The sequence below is a fragment of the Halictus rubicundus genome, chromosome 1, assembly GCF_050948215.1.
Source record: "Halictus rubicundus isolate RS-2024b chromosome 1, iyHalRubi1_principal, whole genome shotgun sequence".
NCBI lineage: Eukaryota > Metazoa > Arthropoda > Insecta > Hymenoptera > Halictidae > Halictus > Halictus rubicundus.
In genome coordinates, this window is record NC_135149.1 from 9,487,671 (window position 1) to 9,512,732 (window position 25,062).

The following is a 25,062-nucleotide window of genomic DNA, read 5'->3' on the forward strand; positions in this document are numbered from 1 at the left end:
AGATCCTCAACAAAGTCCTTATTCATTAATTCCATCGCTGTTCCGAAAATTTATACTTTTTGCATTTCAATATCAAGCGGACATTTTTATTATGCTTGACTAGTAGCCATCTTATTGTATTTTGTCAATCGAGAGCGAGATTTTTTATCTATTTTCGACGGTGTCTGAAGGAAAAGGTCTGTTCCATCGCATGGTGCAGCTAGATTCTGGCTGGGACCCCTAATTTTCAAAATATGTAGAAAAATGTCCGATATCCTCGATGCAAAGGGTGATGGTAACACGAAGCTAATTTCTGCTTCAACGAAAAGATCACAATCCAATAATCAGGATTACAGTATTGAAGACAGATTCGCCTTTCGTAGCAATATCAATTTTTCTTGCCGCGGTGTTAACCCGATAAGTCCGCGGATGCCTCCAATTACAGGTTCGCCTAACCAATCCCAGCTTCTTATACCTACGTAGCCATTTTCCAGAGTATCTAAACTCGGAGACCCGGGTTTCACTTATTCCATCCAATAAACCGTACAGAGGACAATCGACGTCCCTCAGAATTTCCCTCGTTCGCCTGAACGATTATTTCGGATCGTGGCCGGACTTCTGTCGCAAGACAGGATTCAGGATTCTTTCCCTCTCGAGGAATTTTGATTCGCCTCGGTTTCGTCAACAACTGACACTGCCCACAACTGTCTCGCTCTGTTCCTCTCTCCCTCGATATCCGTGCGTTTCACTGACCAATCGCTATCCTACGGCAACAATACACGAACGGTTCCCCGAGTACAATGTACGATGGATGCCGTCGACGGTCCCCGCGAAGGTGGAGGAGTTGAACCGGGCGCAAGATCAGCGGGAACAACCAGAAAATAATTCCCGATAGCAAGCGATCTCGTTAAGAAAGTATTCCCCGTGGCGGCGGCGGCGGCGGCGGCGACGGCGGCGGCTACGTTTTCTTCCACTAATTAGACTCTAAAGCGTCCCGGGGTACGGGGGAGGGGGGCTAGACCCCGGAGTCTCATTATTAAGTGCATAATTGGCGTGGAAGAGGAGCATTGTCGTTCCTGGCTCAGCTGCTAATCCGTTACCTACCGTCGTTGTTGTCCCTCACAGCCGACGGAGAAGCATCACAGAGAGAGGCCCGAGCAATCCTCGCCATTGAACGAGTCCGTGGTATCCGCAGCATCGGCACTCAACAGACTCGCGGCCAGCAACGGGGAAATCACCATCACGACGACGCACGGACACAGTGTTTCTGGTATCAAACAGGAGACCAGCAACATGCTCTACAGCCCCAAAACGGAGGAGGACGACCTGTTAAACGATTCACCGAGTGAGTACCATTTTTCATTTTTCTTTCAGTTTCCTCTGAATCTCCAGACTCTTTTGCAATTCTATTTGTCCTTTAACCTTTCGAAGACCGGCATTTTTCCATGAAAAATTTGATTTTTTTTTTTTACAAAAAATTTATATATATACATAGATTAATTAATTGATTTTATATATATATGTATATATACAGGGTGTCCCACGTAACACTCTTCGCGATTTTTCAAGTACTTGCGACAATTTGACGAAAGAATACTTTCAACAAAAATTTGATCAGCTTTCGATTGGCTATACATTGCAATAAAACAAGTTAGAAAATTTTTTTCATTGTTGTCAAGGCCACCTTCATTTTTTTTTAAATGGCACTTTGTATGTTTGACTTAACAATATTATAGCCCGTATCAAGACGAATTGAACGATCTAATATACCACGACCTTCGGATGACCTTGAAGGCAAAAATGAAAATTTCAACAAAAAATGACAATCTGCTTGAATGGGTGGTAATAACTTGTGTTTATTATTAAGACTCGAGATTAAATGTTATATTACGAGAAACTTATCTCTGAACTGTCGACAATTCACAAGAAAGAAAAAATGTGAACATGTGATGGCTTAGTTATTAGGCTAGTTGGAGACTAGAACTTAAGACAGTTCTTCGTAGTTTGTTCATTTACAGTTGATAGTTTATGCTGTTCCAATACAAAATAAGCAACCAGTCCATACAGCATGCGAAGAACTTCGCTACGACAGTATTGTAAGAGCAACCAATGCAAACTTGCTACGTAGAGCGGAATTCAGCGTACAACAACACGGATTTCATTTCGAACATTTGCTGTGACTTTTTCACGAAAGCATTTGCATTCATTTGGTCAAGGTTCCTGAATTGAATTTCATCTCGGGTCTTAATAATAAACAGTGTTACCCAGTGTTGATATTTTAATTTCTTTGCCTTCAAAGTCATCTGAAGGTCATGGTGTACTGGGTCTTTGAATTCGTTTTGATACGGACTATAATACTGTTAAGTCAAAAATACAAAGTGCCATTTCAAAAAAGTGAAGGTGGCCTTGACAACAATAACAAAAAATTTCGAACTTTTTTTATTGCAATGTATAGCCAATCGAAAACTGATAAACTTTTGTTTATAATATTTTTTGTCAAATTATCGCAAGTACTTGAAAAATCGCGAAGAGTGTTACGTGGGATACCCTGTATATACATATATACAACCAATATGTAAAAGAATAAAAGATCGATTTTTCTACAAATGGAAGAATAATATCATCTTTTTCGTAAAAAACGTGTCAAATTGCAATGAAAATTACAAGTACCAAGTTCGAATTAAATGAAGTAAAAAGTTTGATAGCATTTAACACAGTTTCAAATTACTCTTGTTTACCGTCCACTGTTGCTACAGTAAACCTTGCTTTGGCTAAATTTATGTATAAAGGCAAGAATTTGCATAAACATCGGCAATCTAATCATTAATAGTTTATACTTCCATTTTAACGTGCCTGCTAGTAAATGGGTCAATGTATACCACTTTGGAGAGTGTTTTCCGCTGTTATCAATTATGCATCTGATTCATCACTTATTTTCAATTCGGAAATGTTCCTTTTTGCCAATAATATCGTATGAACAAACTGCGAACAGATCAACAAATACAATTTTTAATTTTTAATTTTAAATTCTGCAATTCAGTGTTCACATGCATGTTCTCTTGCGTGCAGAATTTTATGAAATTTTTCTGTCTTTATGTGAGGAAAGAATTTTTAAAAATTTACGATTTTCTGTGGTCACACATAATTGCAAAAGTGTACGAGTTAATGATTAAGATGCGGTGAAATTGCATGCGTGCAGAAATATTCAGCAGGAAAGCGTATCCTTGCATAACAACATTAGCCACTCGAAATCACGCTTCCTTCCTCTGCCGATTTAACAATTAACGAACGGTCGAAGCCGATAAATAATAACGTTCGAGACTCTGGCCGCGCTATGAAGCGCTTAATAATTTTAATAGGATATCGTATAATGCTCGACTCATTACGATGTATTAGATCGTTCCTTGCTGCCTTCTGGGAAGCCATAAAGATACCGACGCGGTACGTAACCTCCAGCAGGCAGACAATAATTTTAATAATTCGCATTCGTTGCCGCGAATGCCACTTCGACGATGGAATAACCGATGTATCTACAATCTAACGGGCTCGGCCTGTTCAACTTGTGCTCGCCACTGTAATCCTACAAATGCGGGAATGTTGTACATTTTTTCTTGTCCGCTCGATAACGGCTGAATCTACTTCCGTGATAACGACACGACGCTGCATCTTCGGAGTAACGCTCGCCTACCAACAAAAAAGAATCCTTGAACTTCGCCTAACCCATGTTTACATTGTTTTCAACCAACCAACTATCTGACAAAATTTTATTGAAAAGTGTGGACGCAATTTACAGTGAATTCTCGATATATGTCAACAACACGGGTCTTGCCAGCGTCAGGTATCGTCCAAGAGACATACCCGAGCCGTGTACACTACTCACGGGGTACACCCCGCGGTAGTGGGAATATTTCCGCGACGTTTATCATCCAGGCCTTGGCGACATATATAGAGAAATCACTGTATCCATTTTATAGAAGTACTGAATATTTTAGTCCTTGTCAATTGTTGATACACAACGACTTATTATTATAATATCTATAATCTTGCGCATTTCTGTGTGCAATTGTTTGCTTATTATCGATGTGACTAAATAAGCAACATCATTGTCTACAGGTAACTACCTCGCTCGTTGCATGTAAATAAAAGAAAATTGTAAATAGGACTGAAACTTTTACACACATCTAAAATATTACATTGAAACTTAATTCTCGAGAAGTTCTCAAGAAAAATAGATCAGCCAGGTCAACAAAATTTAAATACTTTCTAAGCATCTTTAAAATCATTAGCATTTTACCAACACCAAATTCCATGTCCCACAAAAACAGTTTGAGGAAATAAAAATTCGCACAAAATCGTCTTAGATTCAGTTCAATTCTGGGCGTAAAACTTTTTTCAAATTTTTTGCCTGTTATAAATGATCGAAGCCCAGCAATATAGTTCCCGAGAATCCTCCAGGAAGAGATTCTACCAGATTCGAGGCACCGAAGCGTCACTGATTGCAAGAATGCTACGAGACAACGACTTCTCGCGACTCAACGTCGTTTCATGTTTGTGATTCGAGAAAATCTTCGCAGATTCCTCGAAACGGGCCGCGCGCCGGGCATCGCGGTCCGCTTTTTTGCCCGGCGTTCGACCGGAAATTAATGATCGCAGAAACAGCGTGCCGCGGAAGAAGGATTTGCAGTTTATTGCGCGGCGCAGAAACTCGACGAACTGGTCGCGATTGCGGGGTATGTGGCCACCTCTATTGCGTGCGTATACATTCGGGGTGACAGATTTACGAGAGAAATCGGTGTAGCTCAAGCTGCTTTAACGAAGCCGCCAGATGTCATTAGGCAGCTTCTCGCGAGAGCTTCGGGACATACCGCTCGATTGTGAGTCGAGTCAAATTCTTTGGAATTTGTTCGATAATCCCTGCAGTCCGTGTTCGTCTCCGAAAAAATTTTTGGAGGCTCAGAGATCGGGTTGCCGATCCGCCATATGTGTGTTTTCGATGTTAAAAAATATTTTGACTCGTTAAAGTTGATTGGAAACATGGGATCGGTTGTGAGTCGGGCTAAATCCTCGGGAGCTTGTTTGGTCTGTCTGTAATCTCTGTGGACCGTGTTTGTGTCCCAAAAAATTTTTCAGGTTCAAAAAACAGATTGCGAATCCAACATACGTGTACCCTTTGATATTAAAAAATAAAAAAATATCACTTTTTAGAGGGGAATCTCTGGATTGCGGATGTCCGTGCAATTTTCTAATCTGCATTATTCGTGTTTGTGGCTTAAACATATTTGAAATTTAGCAGGCCATTCAAAAAATATTGTAGCTCTTGTTTACAGCATAATTAGACTGTGAACTTAGATGTATGAACTTAGAATATTTCGTGTCTGCCTAAGTTCGCCGCGCCAAATTCTCGAATCTGCATTACAGATCAGCCGACTATCAACGAGGCCACGAACAACGTGGTGGACGGCATCAATCTGGAGGAGATCAAGGACTTCGCGAAGGTGTTCAAGCTCCAAAGACTGTCGCTGGGTCTGACGCAGACCCAGGTGGGTCAGGCTCTAAGTGTAACCGAGGGTCCAGCTTACAGCCAAAGTGCCATATGCAGGTGAGTGTGCACAGTTTGCCGTGTCCTCTATCTCGCAAAGATCCAACGGAGGTCGCTGATGAGAACCCCCAAATAAAGCAAACAAAAAAAAAAGTAACACGATAGACTACGAAAGTGTGCCAGGTCACTGGAAATGCCGTGGAAAAGGATTAACTCCGTCTGTCAGCCAAAGCTGTACATTTGCAGACCACGTGATCGTCTCCGTGACAATGCTTTTCGATTGCTGGAAAATTTATTAATTCCCCATCGCGCTCGGAACGTTAACGACAATTTTTCCTGTCGAGAAAACAAAAACAAAAAAAAAAATACAATATCATCGATGAAATACATTGCAAGTGATTTCATTCCCGAGATAATTTAGCTTTCATTAACTTAGCAAATGGGATGCCAAATGCCACAACAGATTATTTCATATGAAATTAAGTTCAAGTTCTCTTTTCGACCTTCTTGTGATTCGCTCGAGAACTGAATGTACAGTATTCCCTCTCTAGCGGTTTCTCTCGTTGTGATCGCATCGCCATCCCCACCTCGCGAGTCAGTAGGCGGCGTTTGCTCGGGCCAAGCCAATGAGCGGACGGAGGGGATAGTGATGCGCTAGAGTGGGGAGAGTCAGCCAATCCAGCGATCGCAGAATCGCGTCGCTGACTCGTTGTAAGCTCGTCGACGGTCCCATGTGGTGTACAATAGTGAGGGAATACTGTATCACGCGTCCCGATGGAAAAGTCGCTGGATCCTTTGACCCGATCGCGTTCAGAAAAATGTGTCAAACTTGCCACGTTGGTTCCTCCATACAGACAGAAACTGAGATCTCTCTGGATGTTGTTGAAGCACTCTTTTCCGTCATATACGGTGTGTTCTCTGCACGCTTCTCTTCTCTTCCTCGACAGAAACGTAAACAGAAAAAAAAACAAGAAAATTAAAAGGAACCACCGTGGTAGCGCCGGTGGCAAGCGGCAACGCTATCGTTTCCGCATCCTTCGAATTCTTATCGTAACGACTAATTTAAGCATTGGTGATTGTTCCCCAGTGCCCTGGCTACCCAGATGTATGCTGCCTCGCAGATTGCCTCTCAGCAGCAAGCTATGTACGTTCACCCCTCATGCTACTTAATTTACCTAAAGAATCGAGAACTTTGTCAAATCCTCTGGCGGAACGGGCAGTTATACCCAAGCATGCGAATACGGAACACGTTTTGGTCGTCGTGTGTGCTCGCAAACCTCGCTGCGATACGAAAGAAAGCTATTAAGCTAGCTAATCCTAACGACGATTAGCCGATGACTGATTCGCGTCTCTCTCGAGTTCGCTTCTCGTTCGACACCCATGGACAGCGTGTGTCTAACTCGTGTTTAAATAGACTCTTTCTTTTTCCATCCAATCGTCGACTCCTTTCCTTTCTCTCTCTCTCTCTCTCTCTCTTTTTTCTCTCTCTATATTTCTCAGTCGGTCTCTCTCACTCTCTCCCTCTCTATAACTCTCTTTCATTCACATTCTCTGCGATTAGCTAACGGAAATTAATAGCTACGGGGCATATTTGGGTATAGCTGCAAGTACTCTCGCTGATTCCTAACTCCGTTTTTGAAAAAGAGAAAGGAGCACTGTTTTTCGAACTTTTGTAACGAGCTATTTCCTCGAGCCAGGGCATTGGCAAACTTGGGCATGATGTCGCCAACGCGCGAACACAACCGACGACGATATCCATCGGGACATCCGTCGAGTTCGCCACCTGTCCGACCGATCCTACCCTCCGGCGATCATACGCCTACTCCCACGACTTATGCGAGCGTCGTCTCGGCTGTCGAAGCGCGTTGGCAACATCATACACGGCATCACCAAAACCTTTAAGCATGCACGCATTGTCAATGTCCTGTTTTTTGAGTCAATGCATGCCTCTTAGTGCTCCTTTAGTCGAACAAAAACGTAAAGACGATCTTTGAACGCAGCGAGGCACCGGACACCATAAGCTGCCATGATCACAGTAAGAGAGTCAAGAGCATCCGCCATTTTCTTGGCCTCTCAAGGTTTTCATTCCAACGTTCTTATTCCGAATTGGTTCGGATTTGGTACAAAAACAGACTTTGCTCATCATTGTATTTTTCTTGACATAAGCTAATTGAACATTAACATTTTGTATAGATTGCACGGGATTTAAGAGTTAAATTTTTTACAGAATTGAACGTCCATTAATTCTGGAAATATAAATGCTCCCATCTTCTGAACGATGAACAATGTGTGGAGACAGTTTTAATAATATCTTGACTATATCAACTTATGATGATCATGCAAGTTTTATATACTTAGAACAAATACTTCAGTCAAAAAATTTTTATGGATTTGTTAATATTTACCATGACAATTCTTGCGGACAAATATTTAAAAGTGTTTTAATAAATTCTGCAAATGAGATCTTTAGACTAGTGTGAAAATTGAATGGAGTACTGGCAGTTTATGGTTTTGAATTTCTACGTTTATTGGACCATTTTCGCAATGGAAAAGGAATTTCTGCTCTGTTGAATGCTGTTTTCCCGAACGTCTTTGCGCGTTTGCGATCTTTTTCTTTTTCCACGAGTTCGACTTTCCGAACAACGCCCGAGACCAGGAATCATAAGTTGTTGTTGGCTCTAGATTCGAAAAATTGGACATCACGCCAAAGAGCGCGCAAAAAATAAAACCGGTCCTCGAGTGTTGGATGAAAGAGGCTCAAAAGAGGTGAGTTGCATTCCAAGATTCCAATAAAAGTTATTCTTCTTATTTTTTTCGTAGTTCTGTTTATTGAATTTCGTTTAAGAATGTCGAGTGGTCGATGACGCGATCCGAGCAATTTTAAATACGATTAAAGAAAATTAGAAACACTCTGGAGAGCCCACCGTCAGGAAAAATCTGAAATATCTTGTTAATTATCCGTCTACGGTACCGCGCGGATAAATGAGCGCTATTCCCACTACATTCCCTCTTTAATTTGTGCTAGTCACCTGGAGTGCCGTTTACTAATGAATTTTCAGATTTTCTTGGAAATATTTTCGATACGCTGGTAATCTGTTACTGTATCGCAGTAATTAAAAGTACACCGTGCCGCACAATAATTAATAAACACTCTTCAAATTCGAAAAGATATCATCTGTAGAAAATAATTCTTTCTTCGTCACAATATTTATCCATTCGAATTGAATATCGTATATTTTTCTTCACAAGATTATAAAATATGTAACGAACAGACTACAGATTTTCTATAATTATAAAATACGTCAAATGTAAAACAGTAAACATAATTAAAGAATTGACAAATACTGTAGTATAATTTCCAATTAGCTAAAATAATTAAGAAAGGAAATAAATGTCCATACAGGTATCTCTTGCATCTTCAAATTGACGTAAACAATTTTCATTTTGCATAAAAATTTAAAAAATACAGTGGCGACTAAACTACGAATTGTAACAAAAGAATTTTGCGAATTTTAACCGAACGATAAGAAAAAGATCAGCCATTAATCGAATGCATCACCCAACAACATCAAAATCGCGTCCACTGCTCGTTATAAGCGCGCCAGCGGACCCAATAGGCTTACTATAGAAAAACCAAACTGTACCGAACTGTACAGTGTCTCACGCGGATATTTCGCATCGGATATAGCATTTAGACAAACGTAGGCGCTCAGAAAAGTGTTCCAATCGCAGACCAGCTGCAACGGCTGGTTTCGTGCCGCAGGATTATATTCCGCAATCGTCGAGCAGGATCTCAAGCGGTGTCCGAGAGCGTGTGAACGCGTGCGTGCTAATTGGTAATTCGCTAATTGAATCCACTTGATTAATTGCAGATCCGCGTCTAATAAATACGCGGAATGTTAATTAGAATGGGGGAAACCGTTACCGGAATGGCTTGCAGGCACCGCGCGCCGGTTTCGTTCGTGTCGCAAAAGAAGTCGCCTATCGGCTTCCACCTTCGGGGTATCGGTTTCGCCTCCTTCCACGGACGCACGCACACCGGCAACCTTCAATTTTCTCCGAACGCTGTATCGGGATCTGTAATTAGCGAAATTCAAACTTTGATTCATCCGTGGCCTCCGTTCGACTGATACCGGTTCGCTTATAACGAACGATACGCAAACGGCAGAAACATTACCGATTTATTAGGTTGCCCGAGGGATTCTCATGGGTTTTTTAGAGCCACTTTTCGTCGCGGATAATTGGATGCATATAGCGTGCAGATTCCGGAAAGATGGAATTCGAGAAACCCGAAATCGTTCGAGTAAGTCTACTCGTTAGTTCGGATAATCGAGGTTCTACTTTGTCGCGGATTAAACAAATAAACATGATGCAAACTGTGTCGTGTTCGGTGTCATTTTAATCAGAAAATTGTCACGAGTTTGTCGGACGAAATTGCATAAAAGAATAATTAGAACAATCGTTAAAAAACGAGTGCTGAATACTCTTATTTTTTATGCTACTACACAATATAAGCGACATCTTGTCTCGAAATTTTCACAAATATCGAAACATTACTGTGTCTTCCAACATACAAATTGTACGAAGTAATTTGATAAAGTACTGTGGGTGCGAATTTTATTCGATACGCTTTAGAGATTGTTTGTTTTCAAGATTGACAGATTTTTTGTAGCAATGGAATTAAATGCAGGCTACATTCATTAATAACTCAATCTGAAAAGATAATTTTTCTTCTGGATATTACAACTCCTTTAATTTTTCGTGTTTTAATTTCCAAATGATTAGTATGAATCCAATCCACTTCAAATTGTACGTAAGGTTTCTTTTGATGTGGAACATATGGACAATTTTTCCAGTAAAATTCAACATTTGAGCAGTTGCCATTCCTGCAACAAATAAATTGGAAATTAAATTCACGATTAAATCGATACGAAAAAAATGATATAAATTGATAAAAATGTGACAAAAACCTACACAGATTGTCAAATCAATTAGTTTTACTCATTTCCATATTTTTCCCCCGGAGGAACGAAATTCTCCTGCGAGTAACAGCAAAGCAACGGAGTTCGGCAATTAATAAACACAAAGCAACTGCGTTTAAGAGGGAGAAAGTTGCATAAAAAGAACTCGAGTTCCTCGACGGACAAGTGGACAGCGCGAAAAATACGAAGAGTTCCGCGCGGGCAGGAACGTATCCACGTTTCGGTGATCGTGGTTTCGCGGTGGGCAGAAATATGGGCTTGATTTGCATTAATAAATTTTCGGTGAAGTAGCGGGCGGGTCATTCGACGAACGGCCGCGCGATATTATTTTCAATGTGCCGATAGAGAAGAACGGGAGAAAACTTTCACCTGTTATGGAGCCGGGGTCGCGTTATCAGCAACGGAATCATTGAAACGGGAACGTAACCGGCAATAACATTGCCGCGGATGATACGGCGCGGCGCGGCGCGCGGCGAAGGTGTTAATGTACAGTCAACAAATCATTTTGTTCGTTTTCGGAAAATCTGTTGATGATACGCAGCGGGAATGCGGAATGGGTCATTGTTGCCGGCTCGGCCGCGGAAAGAGAAATGACCGCGTGCTCCTGTCATCGAATCATCCGGTTCACGGTCGAGATACGTGCCGCGTGCGCCGATACGCTACCCTATATACATATATACATATACCGTGCATTGTATATATTGTATGTACACGTATACAACCGTCGTGTGTACACGCGTGTACACATGTTCGCGTGTCCGTGTATAAATAGACGAGACTGTGTATGTTTTTTCCATACATAGTTACATATTTTCCGCGCTTTTGCCGGCAATAAAACGGCGTCGCTGCCGGTGAAATCGAAACCATAAACCGTGTTAGGCATCGGTGGCTCGTAAAATTTACGCGATCCACGGCTCTTAGATCGCGCTACCAATTAAACGGAGGATCGTTTAGCGATCCAAATATAAATCTGAATACATAACTAATTGGCAATCGCGGCGATAAACGGGGATTCATACGTCTCCTCCCGGAGAAAATTGTTCCGCGTGCACTGTCCACGATTCCCCGACCTGGATATAAAAATGGACAACTATCCCGGTCACTCTTGCTGCTCGCGAAAATATTAGCTGATAATTCGCGAGCCGAGGACATTCGTCTGAGCGAAGTCTTCCTCCCTGTATTTTGTCGAGAAGAGAAATCGAAATATTCAATGGAATTTTAAACATTTTCCAACACGACTTTTCTAGAAGTTAGGGTAAATGTAGAACCAGCACTGCAGTGTTACTAACGAGCAGACTGCAATTCAAGATACAAAGCTAGATATTTATTTATTTTCTTAATAATTCTAATAAGCAAGGAATAATCCAACAGAATCTTGAAATTCCTTAACTGCTTTTACTGTTTCCAATTTAATCTAGTAGTTTTTTAAATAATTTTTATCAATTAATTTTGATTAATTTTTTACTAATGGGTTTATCATTATGTATTAATGAATATCTCTGACTGAATAATAGCCGAATGTGAGTGGTGTGATTCTCGAATGAATCAAGCAGTGAGACATTTATCGAGGTTCTACTGTACTTTCCTTCGTTTCAGTTAGTTATGCGAATGCACAATTTTAGATACAGATTTATGGAAGAAGAAATTAGATATGCAGTTGCTTTCTAAATGTTGCACAGCGTAGAATTTTGTTCAAACATTTATTTTACTTCGTTATGCATAATCATCCACAGTCCAGTTATTACTATTACAACTTTCGAGTGAAAGTAGTGACCTTTTAGAAATATTCTGAACGTTTCGCCGATATTAGATGTATGGAATAACTATACAGCACGGTGCCATGAAAGTCTTAACCCTCTAACATATAACTTTCTTATACAACTTTAAGATTGGAGGAAGGCTACAAATACTGATAAAGTTAGAATATTTCTTGATAACAATTCAGTGACGAAACGTTGTTATTTACAATAATTTTTTAATGAAACATTTACGAAAATATTTGAGACATTTTCTGATTAAAATGAGACCAAACATGACAGAATTCGGAGCTAATATGCTGGTTTAATTGACAATGTAGTGGAACCTCGGTTATCCGAACCTATATCTATAGTACGTGTTTCATATCGAAAACAGCTCCATTCGATTCCAAATCAAAAAGATTTAATCTAACGCTATACCTAGACACCTGTTTTATTATCCGAACACACACGTTCCAGTGACTAGTTCGGATAATCAAGGTTCTACGCTATCGTGAATTAAACGAGTAAATACGATGCAAACTGAGTCGTGTTTCTATCCAGAAAAATGTCATTAATATGTGAGTAAATGTATTATAAAAGACTGATTAAAAACCATCTGTAAAAAACAAGTATTGTCTCACTAACACACTGGTTTCGGTGCTTTGTTTACACGCAATCCTTTCCTATTTTCAATGCTAGATTCAAGAAATCAGGGAACAGTCTGTGTACGCGATATAACTAACATTTCAATCGGAAAGTTCCCGCAAATAAAAAAGCATTACAATACTCTCCAACAGATCCAACAAAAAGTATCACAACCCATTCAACGCATTCTCCTCGCAATCGTCGTGACCGACGAAAGAGCAAAAAAAGAACCGAAGAGATCGTGTTGTCGGCGATTCACCGTGGTATCGATCACTGTGTCGATCGTTCGCAATCGATCCCTCACCCCCGTGTCGAGCGTCATCGAGCCCCTGGGGCCGGCAAAAATTCCGGATTTCAATGAAACAGCCGGACGCCCGAAGGAAGCCGCGACGTGAAAGGATTACCTGGCGGCCGCGTAAACCGACTAACTATTATCCGGCGCACTCGATGACGGTTAAGCGCGGTCATTTCTCTTTCCACGAGCGGAGCCGAGCAACAATGACCCATCCCGCATTCTCGCGGCGTAGAGCTAAGCGCGACCGTGCCGGCCGCGCGTCCGGGAAAAATGAAAGCGGCTAGTTTATGCGGTGCACGTGCACGATTTATCTGCCGAGTAATTAAACTGTGGACTAATTAAAATCAGGTTTCTGATGTACCCCCCTCGCCCGCGCCGCCGCGTCGCCCCTCCCTCCCTCTCCTTCTACCATTCGCCGAGCACTGTTCCCCCCTCCCCTCCCGAACAAACGGCGTCGCCTCGCTCTTGCCCCACGATTCCTGTCGTTTCTTCGCCTCTTCTCGTACGGTTCGCCTTCGCCACACTCTTCTTGCTTTTACTCTCACACCCGCGTAAACGATAATACTTGCGATTCCGTCGTACACCCACGCCGAGGCGCCCCTCTTCTTGGACCAGTCCTCTTCTACGTCGTTCTCGTTTCTACTCTCGATGAACTTGGATCCGCTCTTTCACATCTTCCTTTTTCTTTTTTAACTGATCGTGTACACAGTTTAACGGAATTTCTGTTCTTTTGGCAAGTAGCTCGGTTTTTTAGCCGTGGACACTTTGTATTCTGAATATCAACTGCACAAGCTTCCGCAAAATCGAAACTATTTAAATGACGAAACCAGAAATTGGAAAGTTGAAATTTATTACCGGACTGCGGATCTTTATAGCAAATAAAAATTGTCCAAGTCAGCTGTAAGAAACAATAGAAATGTCAAAAATTCTTCTAACGTCATCACATTTTTATATTTGACCAATCCATTTTTGTGATAAATACATACAATCCGCAGTTTATTTATTACCGTCGATGCTGCTTGAACTCAGCAATCCTGCATTCACGCAATCCTTAAAAAATCGGTTAACTCGAATGCATCAGAATAAAAATGCACTGGGTCGGTATCACTCATACGTGACTGACGTGGCACTTTACATGCTAACCAGTCATGTAAATTTTTACTGGCCCCTTCAGGAGCTGGGAAACGAATAAAACAGGAAGAAGTTTTTAGCACTAATCGAACCTTGAGTATAACTGACACATGTTGCCTTATAAAAATGACAAGACTGAATTTATTCGGACTCTGTGCGGTTGGTATTATATGTATATACCCTGCTGAATGTATTTATTTAAGTGTCTTTGTAATTTCAATAATCGTAAAATAAAATATCTGGAAACGGCCATTTTGACCAATGATAGTAGGTTTAGTATTAGGAATTCAACATTGTATTTAAACAGTTCATTTTTCGCGAATGCACTTTTGTCACAAAAGCATAAAATCCGCCGACCAGTTATGACTCATTGTAGCATTAATTCCCCAGTGTTTTTGTTACTTTCACGCTGTCCTCGCGCCGGCTCCTATGTTCGTTTCATTTGGTTTCTTTATCTGGAGTGTTTCTCGCCTCTTTCTCCCCCTGCGAACCCATACAAGTCTGGCCGCACGACAAGAACCCAACCGCCATGGAGTTTCTAATAAATATTCGATTAGCTGATTTATTCTGTTGATCCCGCGAGGGATTTAGAGGAAATAGTTGCGGCTGCTCTGACGAAACGAGCCGGCCGCGGCCGAGTGACTAAGCGTGCTTTCGGCGTATCCAATCCAGTTTTGTCTCTGAATCAATAGCGAAACATTCGAGCTATTCCTTCTTTTACATATTCGGGGAGCGAGACAATTTTCTGTCCCTCCATTACCATTTATATTTTCCCGTTTACCGTGGCATCTGACCGGACACATTACCGGATTCTGTATACAGTTATGAACTTACACAATTGGCCCTGAAAATTATACAAAATTTATAGGACGAGTCACCCGACATTTTTGCAGCACACCTTCGTATGACGCGATCAAAAAATTGTTTAAAAGCGACTGTATACGGTGATTTCTCTATATATGTCGCCAAGGTCTTGATGATAAACGTCGCGGAATTATCCCCATTACTGCGGGGTATGAAGCTCGAGATGCCTCGGTCGCCGAGGAATGTAAACATAACACGGCTCGGTGCCTTTTTAATATAATTATTTTGACAATTATTAATTATTTTGACAGAGAAGACTGTTTTCTCACGATTATATTTTCCAAAAATTTGAAAATCAATCTATTAGGCAAACTAGATTTTGAATGTCATAAAGATTCCGTCTTCTCTATTCCGGTGTCACTAAATAAGTAATTTTGATTTTGGACTTTCACGAACATTGGTGGGGCACTCAACGTGTTAATCGGCAAGAATTCGTAAACTGTAAAGTGCGCAATCGTGTGTGGCAGTGTTTCATTTTTTTTCTTCTCTGTTGTGCGAATTATTAGCTCTCCCCTCTCCCGAGAGACGTTTAATTCCTCTGTTCGTGTTTGTCTTCTCTGTTCCTCCGGCGTGCAAACTCCGCGGATTAAAGCCCGCGAACACGTTTAGCGGCGTCCTTATCTCTCGCCTGATTCTCTCCTCGTTCTCCCTCCCTCCCTCTCTCTCTCCCTCTCTTTCCGTTTGGCTTCTCACCTGTGCGTGTGCTTGAGGTAACCCTCCACACGTCCCGTTTCTGTCTCTCGGCCCGACTTTTCTCACCTGCGCGAACGAAACGCGCGATAATAGCGTTTCCCTTTTAAGTCGACGGTTTATTAAGATCATTGAAAGCCCGGCCCCGTAGTAAATTGGCACAAAAGTGGCAATCATGGTATTTATAATCGGCCACGGCGAGAGTGAGAGGCACACGTTTCCACGTCGTTCCATCCGCCGCGTCGGTTTAAGTGGCTGCGACACTTTACATTTGTCAGAGCCCCCATTCGTTAATCACTCGAATTTATTTTGTAATTGATTAGCCGCTAGTTTCGCAATTCCGATTTATTTCGCCCATTCGCCGCCGCGGAAATTCAATCGCCCGTTTCTGCTCGACTCCGGACTACCCTATTCAATCATCTGCGCATTGTTCCGGTTAATTTGAGGCGGATTTGATACATTATCTATCGAGGATTATTTAATTATCTTTATACGCTTGCGATTCAGGTCAGGATTTTTGTAATTAATTGTTTGGTAGCGGTGACCATTTTTATTGTCAACCGGGTTACTTTCAGTGACGCGATCTATTGATATCTTTAAAATAGTGATTTAAAAGAATATTTTTGAGACACTTTCTAACATAATACTATCTGTGATTATTTCATAATTTTTTAAAATTTACGAGTCGTAATTAAGTAGATTTCTTAGTTAGCAATAATAGTTCCCATCATAGCCTAATAAGTTACCCACGGTATGCTAATATCTTCTTTTGAAGTTATCATTTAAATAGGATTTTTAAGCTTCTTTTAATATAATTAATTTAATATAATTTAATATAAAGGCCCTTGATATCCAAAATGATAATTTAAACGATTTGATACATTGTAGGAATATAGAAAAAATTTTGACAAATTGTATTTGTTACTGCATGCTAATCAAATGATACATTTTTTTTTGATTTTTGATTTGATGATATTAAAAACAAAATGGTTTAATATCATGAAACGCACACGGTAGTCTTTGAATCACTGTTTTCAAACCGTATCGAAATTTAATCAATCTTTTAAATGGACGGGGGAGCAGCAATTAATGAACAGTTCTCCATTAAAAATTAAACTTACGGTAAAAGTGTAATCACTGTACAGTTAATTTTAATTACTTCCTGTTAACGTGGAACAACAACAGAAGTCGCTGGCAAGCTTTTTCTATCAATTTAATAAACACGCCTCACTTCTTCGTTGTACTTGCCAAACATCCACTAAATTAACTTATTACAATATAAGTTATACCTGTGGAACGTTAACAATGATTGGAAAAGTTTCTGCATTATTCTTCAGTTTGCGAACTCGATGACAAAATAAACTTTCCCTTCATTTCATTCACTAGCACTTTACAGAAAATTATGAAACTGGAAGAACGTGATCATTCTTTGTCCGTAAACGTGTACACTTTTTCGGGTAATAGATTATTTTATAAAATTTTCACAAAATACTAATTCACAAAGAATGATTGATTGTACAAATTAGTGAAGATTTGGTTCAGCATTGTAACTCGGTAACCCTTTTATTATTTGAATCCTGGTGTTCCACTGATTAGTTCGGATAATCGACGTCCTACCATATCGTGTATTATACGAGTAATTATGATCCAAAATATGTCGTGTTTGGAGTCATTTTAATCAGAAAAGTGTCGCAAAAATTATGGTAAAAGTTTTATAAAGAATTCATTAGAAACAAAAGAGTTTTATCATAAGATTCGAAGATCTTTCATTTACTCGCGCCTCTTACTACATAGTGCTTGTACATGATATAAGTAACATTTTGATCTCAAACTTTTAACATTTATCATTTTTCACATTTGTGAATTAATAACAACACTGTAAAAATAAATTGGCCCTTAATTTCACTCGTTAATACTCTACGGAAAATGATAAAACCGAAAGAACAAGATCATTGTTAGTCTCTAAACGTTCGCACAAACTTCTGATCTCTCAGAGAACTTCCCAAGCAGAGCAAAACTGCTTCACTACAAAACAGTTCACGAACGCAACACCTTGTCAGTCTCTACCGAATGAACAGAATCCCGAACAAAATCACCATACAGCCAAAAGAGTTCTCGTAAACGAGCAAGAGTAACAATGTCGGTTAAATAAAACCGAACAAAGAAAAAGCACACAGTAAACACCCGCAAAACAAGTGAGACCGTTGTAACACGCAACGCGCTAGTAAAACAAGGCGTAGTCCGTGTCTAGCTGATAAAAATACCGGCGATCTCCGATCGGTGGCTTTGTGCAGCGCGGTTAACAACAATCAGCGCAGCAATAATCAAATGGATCACCAGTTTTTGACAGTCAGCTTTCCAAATAACACGGGGAACGAATGTCCGACAGGGGACGAGTCCGGAACGTGCGTGTCCCCCACCCACACCCCCTATTTCCGGAATCCCACTTCTCCAGCTGGGCGTGAAAACCCACCCCCGTCGCATCGAAAGCATCGGTTCTTCGGGGCTCGTGCACGGTTCTCCATTAGCATATTGTTTTCGCGGATTCGACGAAATATCACCGTGCGATGCTAATGGCTCGGCCTGCACTTTTTTCGGCGGGGCTCGACAGTTGGTCATACGGAGTTAAATTAAAAACATAAATCCCACAGCGGCACCTAGCCGAGCCAGTCCTCCTCCTCCACCTCCTCTTCCACCCCCGGCGATCCCAACGTTCCTCGTGCCAACCCCACCATCCCCGCAGGCTCGTTTACTCGCGATCCCAACAGGAAGTTCTCCTGTTTACGGCTACCGAGTTTTTTTTTCCCCCCGAGCCGCGACGCTTCGATCGCTAATTTCATTTGGCCCGACGCGACGACGACGTTTAGCTCGCGAAAAGTTCGCCGACCAATCAGTCACCCGGACAAATGTTTCCTGAACGCTTCGCCTTTTGTTCTGCCTTTTTCAGCTGCGAGCATTAGATCCACCGAAATTTTGCGCCTTCGCTACCCGCTGATATTGGAAAGTCATGGCACACTGGCGATTTCTCAGCAATTGATTTTATAACACTTTAATATTGCTAGGTTAGTCGTGTATGGGGGACACTACTGTTTTACCAAACGTGAATGTCGGTTCTTATCAACTTATAACTTAACTTAAAGGAGTTATTAATTGTCTTCAATATTAGATTTCATTCCATCCAATATTTATTTTTTCCCATAATCATTTGACGTTCCAACGATTATACAGTCGAGTTAGGACTTCAATACGTATTTCAGAATTTTGTTAGATTATTTTGAAACCTAGAACAGTAAAAAAATTAATCGCAAACATAAACAATCCAATAATAAATAAAATAATAAATAATAATGAATGCATAAAATTCGCAGTTTTCATATTACAATAAACGAACTATTGCAAGAACTATGGCATTAGGGTCCCAGAGAAGTATCCGCAAATTAACGCTTGGCCAATAAAATGACAACTTGGAAAATTCCTTAGCTCCTTTGACTCCTGGAAATTTCGAAAAATCTGATCGATTTGGGATCTGAGCGGCTGTTTTGTGTCGATCCATGGGATACCCCGATCGAGAAAGAGGATCGAGATGAACGTACCGAACTGTCCGGGCTGTTTACGATGCCGCTTCCGGTTTCACGGCGCTTTAACGGCGGAGAAAGTTTGCCGAGTTAACAGACCGGGGCCCGTTCTCCTGTTTTGTTTTAATATTTGATTAGAGCACGATCGCCGGATATTTGCGCCGGGCGTCAAATGGAAATTGAATTTCCGTGACGAAGTCCGTCGGACGGAGTGTGTCCGGGATTTTTGTTTTTCTGGGGTGGTGACGGGCGTTGCGGGGTGTGGGCTGGTGGGGTGTAGTGGGGTGGTAGACGAGAGCGAATCGGCACAATCGACACTGTCAACGATATTCTAGTTCGTTAAAATATTGTGTTTCTAATCTGATTAAATTCCGACCGAACGCTTGCGTTTCGGTCTTCTTTGTTTTACTCCTTCCGTTCGGTATTTTTGCAAAAGTTCGCGCCCGATTCCGAGATAAAGAACACAGTCGGTTATGTTTCAACCCTTAAATGATACAATTTAACTCATTATTGTTTCCTTATCAATCAAAAAATATCTGTACACTAACTTTCGCCGTTGTACGGTAATTGAAAATGTAAAGTTTCCTTAACTTCTTTGGAACATTTGAATTATTTAGTTTCGAATCACATGCTTAATGGTACCTGAGAAAATGTATACAGAATTTTGGGAAGGTCCTACTATGATACTTCGTAGTTTGAGTGCACACTGTACACCATTTAAGGGTTAAACCAACAGTGTCATTAATCGTGTATCTAGTCAACACCATTCAATACATTTCCAAAATTTTACAATTACGTTTACGTTTACAATAAAGCAAAAACGTGGGTTTTCTTCGAAGGTCTTTAGGTCTAAATCGGGCACGAACTTTTGCAATTATTCAATATACTTTCTAGGTTTGCGTTTGTTGTCTTTTCATTTTTTACATTTATTTTTTTATAGATTTATTGAAATCGAATGGTTTTGTCGAACCTGAGGGGAAACAGTGTGCTTGATGATTGCAGGTACAGGAACGGGGTGAATCACCTGACGGACTTCATCGGGGTGGAGCCGACCAAGAAACGGAAGCGGCGAACTTCGTTCACGCCCCAGGCTCTGGAGGTGCTGACCGCTCACTTCAGGAGGAGTACTCATCCGAACGGTGAGTCACACGTTTAATTATTTACCGGACTGATTAACACACTCGACGCGAGTTGCGCTGTTTGACGGACGAGGCTCGCTCGCTTACCCTTTTGCGGCCAATTAAACAAGGCAAATGGTGTTACGACTTCCGTGTGTTCGAGCTTTTACTGTTTTATTTCGGTGAATTAATGTCCAATGAATTGGATCCCCTGTGATTTTGCATCCTATCTTAATAATTATTTATATAAATTAAAGTGTCTGACGAATTACATTCTTTGTGGCTTTATATTCCGTCATTGTAATTATTCGTACATTGGGTGCGAAACATTTTTTCGTTAACCCCCGTCCTGTTTTAAAAAATAATTACCAACATTCTGACAAAAAAAGAAATAGTTCGTATTCATGAACCGATAAAAATAAGCTCCTGCAGAATCTCGATGTTTCGTGTTACAAAATCGGTAAAACAAAAGTGCGAATAGTATCTTTTGAGCAATAAGCATCTTCACGAGCCTGTTCTAATTTGCAAAATGGCATTTTCAGGCACAGAAATCACGAAACTAGCGGAGAGACTCGGCTACGATAGGGAGGTGATAAGGATTTGGTTCTGTAACAAGAGGCAGGCCCAGAAGAACACAGTGAGATCGATGGCGAAGAACATGATGTAGATAATAGTGCGGCATCTGGAGACTCAGGACCAGTCGCGGGAGAACCAGTGAACAAACAAAGTGAAGCTTTAAGGACTCGATCTTGCGCATCATCTGAAGAACGCCGATCGTTGGGAACGCCGGTTGTTTCCATCGGGATGATCTCCGCTGATGAAAATCGCCGGACAGGTGGGCTCCCGGCGTAGGAAGGAAATCGAATCTCAGTGTCGCATTATTAATATACTCCGACAAATCGGCGGGTTTAAAGAGGGGGGGGGGGGGGAGGGAGAGAGAGAGAACAGTTTAAACATTCAAGCGTTTGAACGAGTGCCGGCTTTGAATTTTAAACAGCACGCTGAGCGCAGCTGTGCTGCCGGTCGATGTAAAGATCATTGTGATTGCAGGCGTATACGAGACCTATCTGTAAATAACTTTAATCGATGAATATGTGATGTACAGGAGTCGAGCGTCGATCACCGGGATTGTCCGATCGATCCTCGGCTTATGATCGTCGTGCGAAAGGCGTTTACCATCGGTGGTACACGCGGATCATGCATTTTCCCACGGTTAGCAAGCCGCGGATCAATCGCAGAGTCTCCACGAACGGTACACCGGTGCGTTACCAACGGACGATCAATCGAAATTTGAGATTTCGCGGGCTTTCGAGAATATTCTTTTTTAATTAAACGAACCGAGGCACACGGGTCGCGTTCGCGGGCACGATGGAAAGACGGTTTCGAGTGATCCACGCCTCGACTCGCAACTCTAGGATAAGTAATTCCGCAAGTAATCGCACAGATAAATCTAGTTCGTAAAATTGAGAAGCTTCCAGCCAGCCGAGGATCAGCTACGATCGATAAAGAAGCACAAACGGGGCTCGCGCGAACAGTTATCTGCCGTTACCGATCGATCTTCGTGCTTCTCGCGCGGGGAACAAGACTATAAAAATGATCGTGGGGGACATAGTGCCCCTGCCCTGCACACTGAACAGAACATAGTTGAAGCAACGATAGTAACAAACAGTACCAACACAGTACCATCATCCACAGTTCACATGCCATAAAAAATACAAGGATATACCTACCATTCAGTTGTCCATGAAATAGCAACGGAGAAGTTTTACAGTACCGCCGATGTCGTTTATAACGATCGTGTCCAATTCAGTTTTCTCTTCTTACATACAAAACGATTTTCTTACGGGGACTTCCGTTTCAACGAACTAAACTGTTTCAACCGCCATTGTTCTCTGGGTGTGCTCGTCTGTAAATTACGCGCGTATTTAGGGATCGAAGCAAAAGAGAAAAAAAAAAAATATATAAAAGATACAGCAAAAATCGTTGGGAAGATAAAAATAATGGGGGATAGAAATCAAACATGTCTCGAGGAAAGTTTAACGTCTTTAAAAATAAGGTTCCTTCCGATGCTTCTTGAAATTACATTCGAAACGCGAGGGAAAGGGACGTTAATGGCGATCGAGGGAATAGGGGGATGAAAAATGAAACACTAGTCCGTAATAATCTGCCATATACGAAGTATACGTATTAAACATTTACGCATCTTTCGTTCCTAAATGTTCGATCTACTTGCCCGCTGGCGTTTGAAGAGAAAGCGTCCCGCCCACTGGGAGAACTCGCGACCGAACCGATTGTGGAAATTCAATTTTTCCTTTGACCGGAATTGAAAAGCGAGTTCTGGTTCTATACGTTCGTCGTTGCCGCGATTTCCATGGTACTTAACCTCCAGTATAGTTGGAGCAACTCAAATCGCCGCTCAAGGTCGCTGGGAGGTGGCCGCGCAGGCCACGCCCTCGAGCACTAGCCCCGCCCGCAACGATTCGCGGTGAGAGTGGCCTCGAGCGGTTCTGTAAATTTGTCACGGCTGCTATAGAAGATTTCTCCCGAACTATATACCGTATTATACTGTGAATCTAGCAATCCGAATGGCGACGGTTCGGCCACGATTTTGGTATGTCAGGAAGATGCTGATGAAACGACGAGCATCGATTATGGGCGGGGCGTGAAGTAACCGGGTTGCCAGACTTTCTGCGGACAAATTCCACTTTCACGCATCCAGAGGAATTCGTTTGGAGAACGATCGATAAATACGATTATTATGAGCTAACTATCGACCACAATGATATAATCATGTACTCCCAGTAATCGTTAGAGATAAATAGGGTTTCTTTGAATGTGTTCCGCTTATGTGAAGAAGAACTATTTCTTTCACGCGTCTGTCCGGAGGTAAATAGTCGTTTTTGGAATAGTGCGCCACCGAACTTTTTCTCGGACCTTTTTCCTTCTTGTGTAATAAACGATAATCTAGGCGACACCCATCTCTCATAAACGGTACGACAATTTCTTAAATATCTCAACTCGAGTAAATAATTAGCACGTATGAATGTGCGCTGAAAGGAGGAAGAGAAAGGTAACAAAATGTACTATCCGATAACTATCCTTCCCGTTGTAATGGGCTATTACACGATAACTGTGGCCGGGGCGTGATCAGTCGGCCGTTCGAGGTTAGAGGGGCGTGGCTATCCCCACTATACACCATCCAGCCACGCTCCGTGCACCTCCTCTGGCGACCGCGCGTCAATGGATGGTCAAATAACGACAGGGAGTGGGGGAAACGACCTCGAGACGGACGATTGAGCTCGTCCCGACGATATTAACTACCAGATCCTTACCAGAAGCGTCGCTAGGAGCGCGAGGGTAGCGTGTACATATTAAGGAGACACCTAGGGACTGTAATATTATATTAAAAAAAATCTGCTAATACTTTTAATATCGTAATAGCTATGAAATAGCTGGGTGACGATTCATGAAGAGAAAATTTACATGGTTAATAAAACAGAAGATAAATTTTTAAGGGGTACACCAGCGTACTTTAAGGTATATAGTTTACTCTTAAGGTTACGGTTTTACGACACCAGCAAAAGTGATCTGTTCCTAAACGAAATACACAAAGAGAGAAAATTATTACGTGAGAGCGAGAGAGCGAGAGAATGAGAGTGAGAAAGATAAAGTGATGGAGGCGACGGGGGTGACAAATAAAAGAATCGCGAGACGTTGTTTGTATTATACATGTGCGAGTATAGGCGGGACGGTATACGGTTTTTTCGTGGGGCGGGGGGTGGGACTTACAAAGCAAGAGACAATTCAAAATTCAAAATTTTTCTCTAGCGGAGCGTCGGGAGGAGGGGGGCGTGGAGATAGGTGTGTATGTTGTCATTTTTGATAGAGAGAAAGAGGAAAGAAAGAGTGAACATGTTTGTACAGAGATATTCCGGTTATTAAATTTTGTTATACGAGAAAAAAATGGAGTGTGGGGGGTAGTATGGCGCGCTATGGGCGAAACAAAATTAAACGTGAGAACGTGAGGGAGTGAGAGAGAGAGAGAGAGAGAGAGAGAGAGAGAGAGAGAGAGAGAGAGAGAGAAGCACTGAATAATAAAAAACAAAAAAGTGAGAGAAAGAAAGAACGAGCGTAGAGCGAACGAGTACGAGCGCGAGAGAAGAGTTTACAAATCATGTGTATTTTCTTCGTGAAATTGATATTCAAATAGATCATTACGGAAGTATAAACATGAGTATTAAAAGCAAAAAAAATCGTGAATTGTATTCGTGAGTGTCATATTTCTAAGGAAGATAGATCCACGGGCGAATGTTTTATAGCAGTTTCCGGTAGAATCGCTTGTCCAGGGTACCAAAATAGAAAAAAAAAAACACGTAACGATGACGAACAGTGCAAAATAGATTCCGACCACAATTCCGAAATAGTAGAGGGTGATTTCAATGGAAAATGAAAAAAAAAATGAGAAACGATTACGAACGAAACAAAACAAAAAAAAAAGGCGTAAA

At 41.4% G+C, this 25,062-nt stretch overlaps 2 protein-coding genes across 7 annotated transcripts in view; one reads left to right on the forward strand and one right to left on the reverse strand.

Moving 5' to 3' along the window:
* Window positions 1–24,940, forward strand: part of Pdm3 (POU-domain protein pdm3) — a 283,616-nt gene extending 258,676 nt beyond the window's left edge. For 2 of the 6 annotated variants that reach the window (XM_076787513.1, XM_076787531.1), the window contains exons 8-13: window positions 1,105–1,324; window positions 5,398–5,578; window positions 6,606–6,662; window positions 8,201–8,284; window positions 20,424–20,578; window positions 21,100–24,940. In XM_076787513.1, the coding sequence (XP_076643628.1) occupies window positions 1,105–1,324; window positions 5,398–5,578; window positions 6,606–6,662; window positions 8,201–8,284; window positions 20,424–20,578; window positions 21,100–21,224 (822 nt within the window). In that variant the 3' untranslated portion in view covers window positions 21,225–24,940. The remainder of the gene's footprint in view (window positions 1–1,104; window positions 1,325–5,397; window positions 5,579–6,605; window positions 6,663–8,200; window positions 8,285–20,423; window positions 20,579–21,099) is intronic. The other 4 variants (XM_076787523.1, XM_076787541.1, XM_076787549.1 and 1 more) reach the window with 4 other exon arrangements.
* Window positions 8,659–9,668, reverse strand: LOC143361544 (uncharacterized). Its single transcript, XM_076801028.1, has 4 exons — window positions 9,444–9,668; window positions 9,142–9,362; window positions 8,820–8,884; window positions 8,659–8,758 (listed from the first exon to the last, which is right to left on the reverse strand). The coding sequence occupies exons 1-4, from the start codon at window positions 9,625–9,627 to the stop codon at window positions 8,659–8,661; spliced, it is 570 nt and encodes a 189-aa protein (XP_076657143.1). The 5' UTR covers window positions 9,628–9,668.
* Window positions 24,941–25,062: the final 122 nt, after the last annotated feature.

Excerpts from the sequence above, each read along its gene's own strand:
- LOC143361544 (XM_076801028.1), bottom strand. The coding sequence starts at position 9,627 with ATGAATCAAAGTTTGAATTTCGCTAATTACAGATCCCGATACAGCGTT. Across the intron at positions 9,363-9,443 it reads GGTGCCTGCAAGCCATTCCG|CGAATTACCAATTAGCACGC; the intron begins GTAACGGTTTCC and ends GGATTCAATTAG. Across the intron at positions 8,759-8,819 it reads TTTACTGTTTTACATTTGAC|AAAAATATACGATATTCAAT; the intron begins GTATTTTATAAT and ends AATCTTGTGAAG.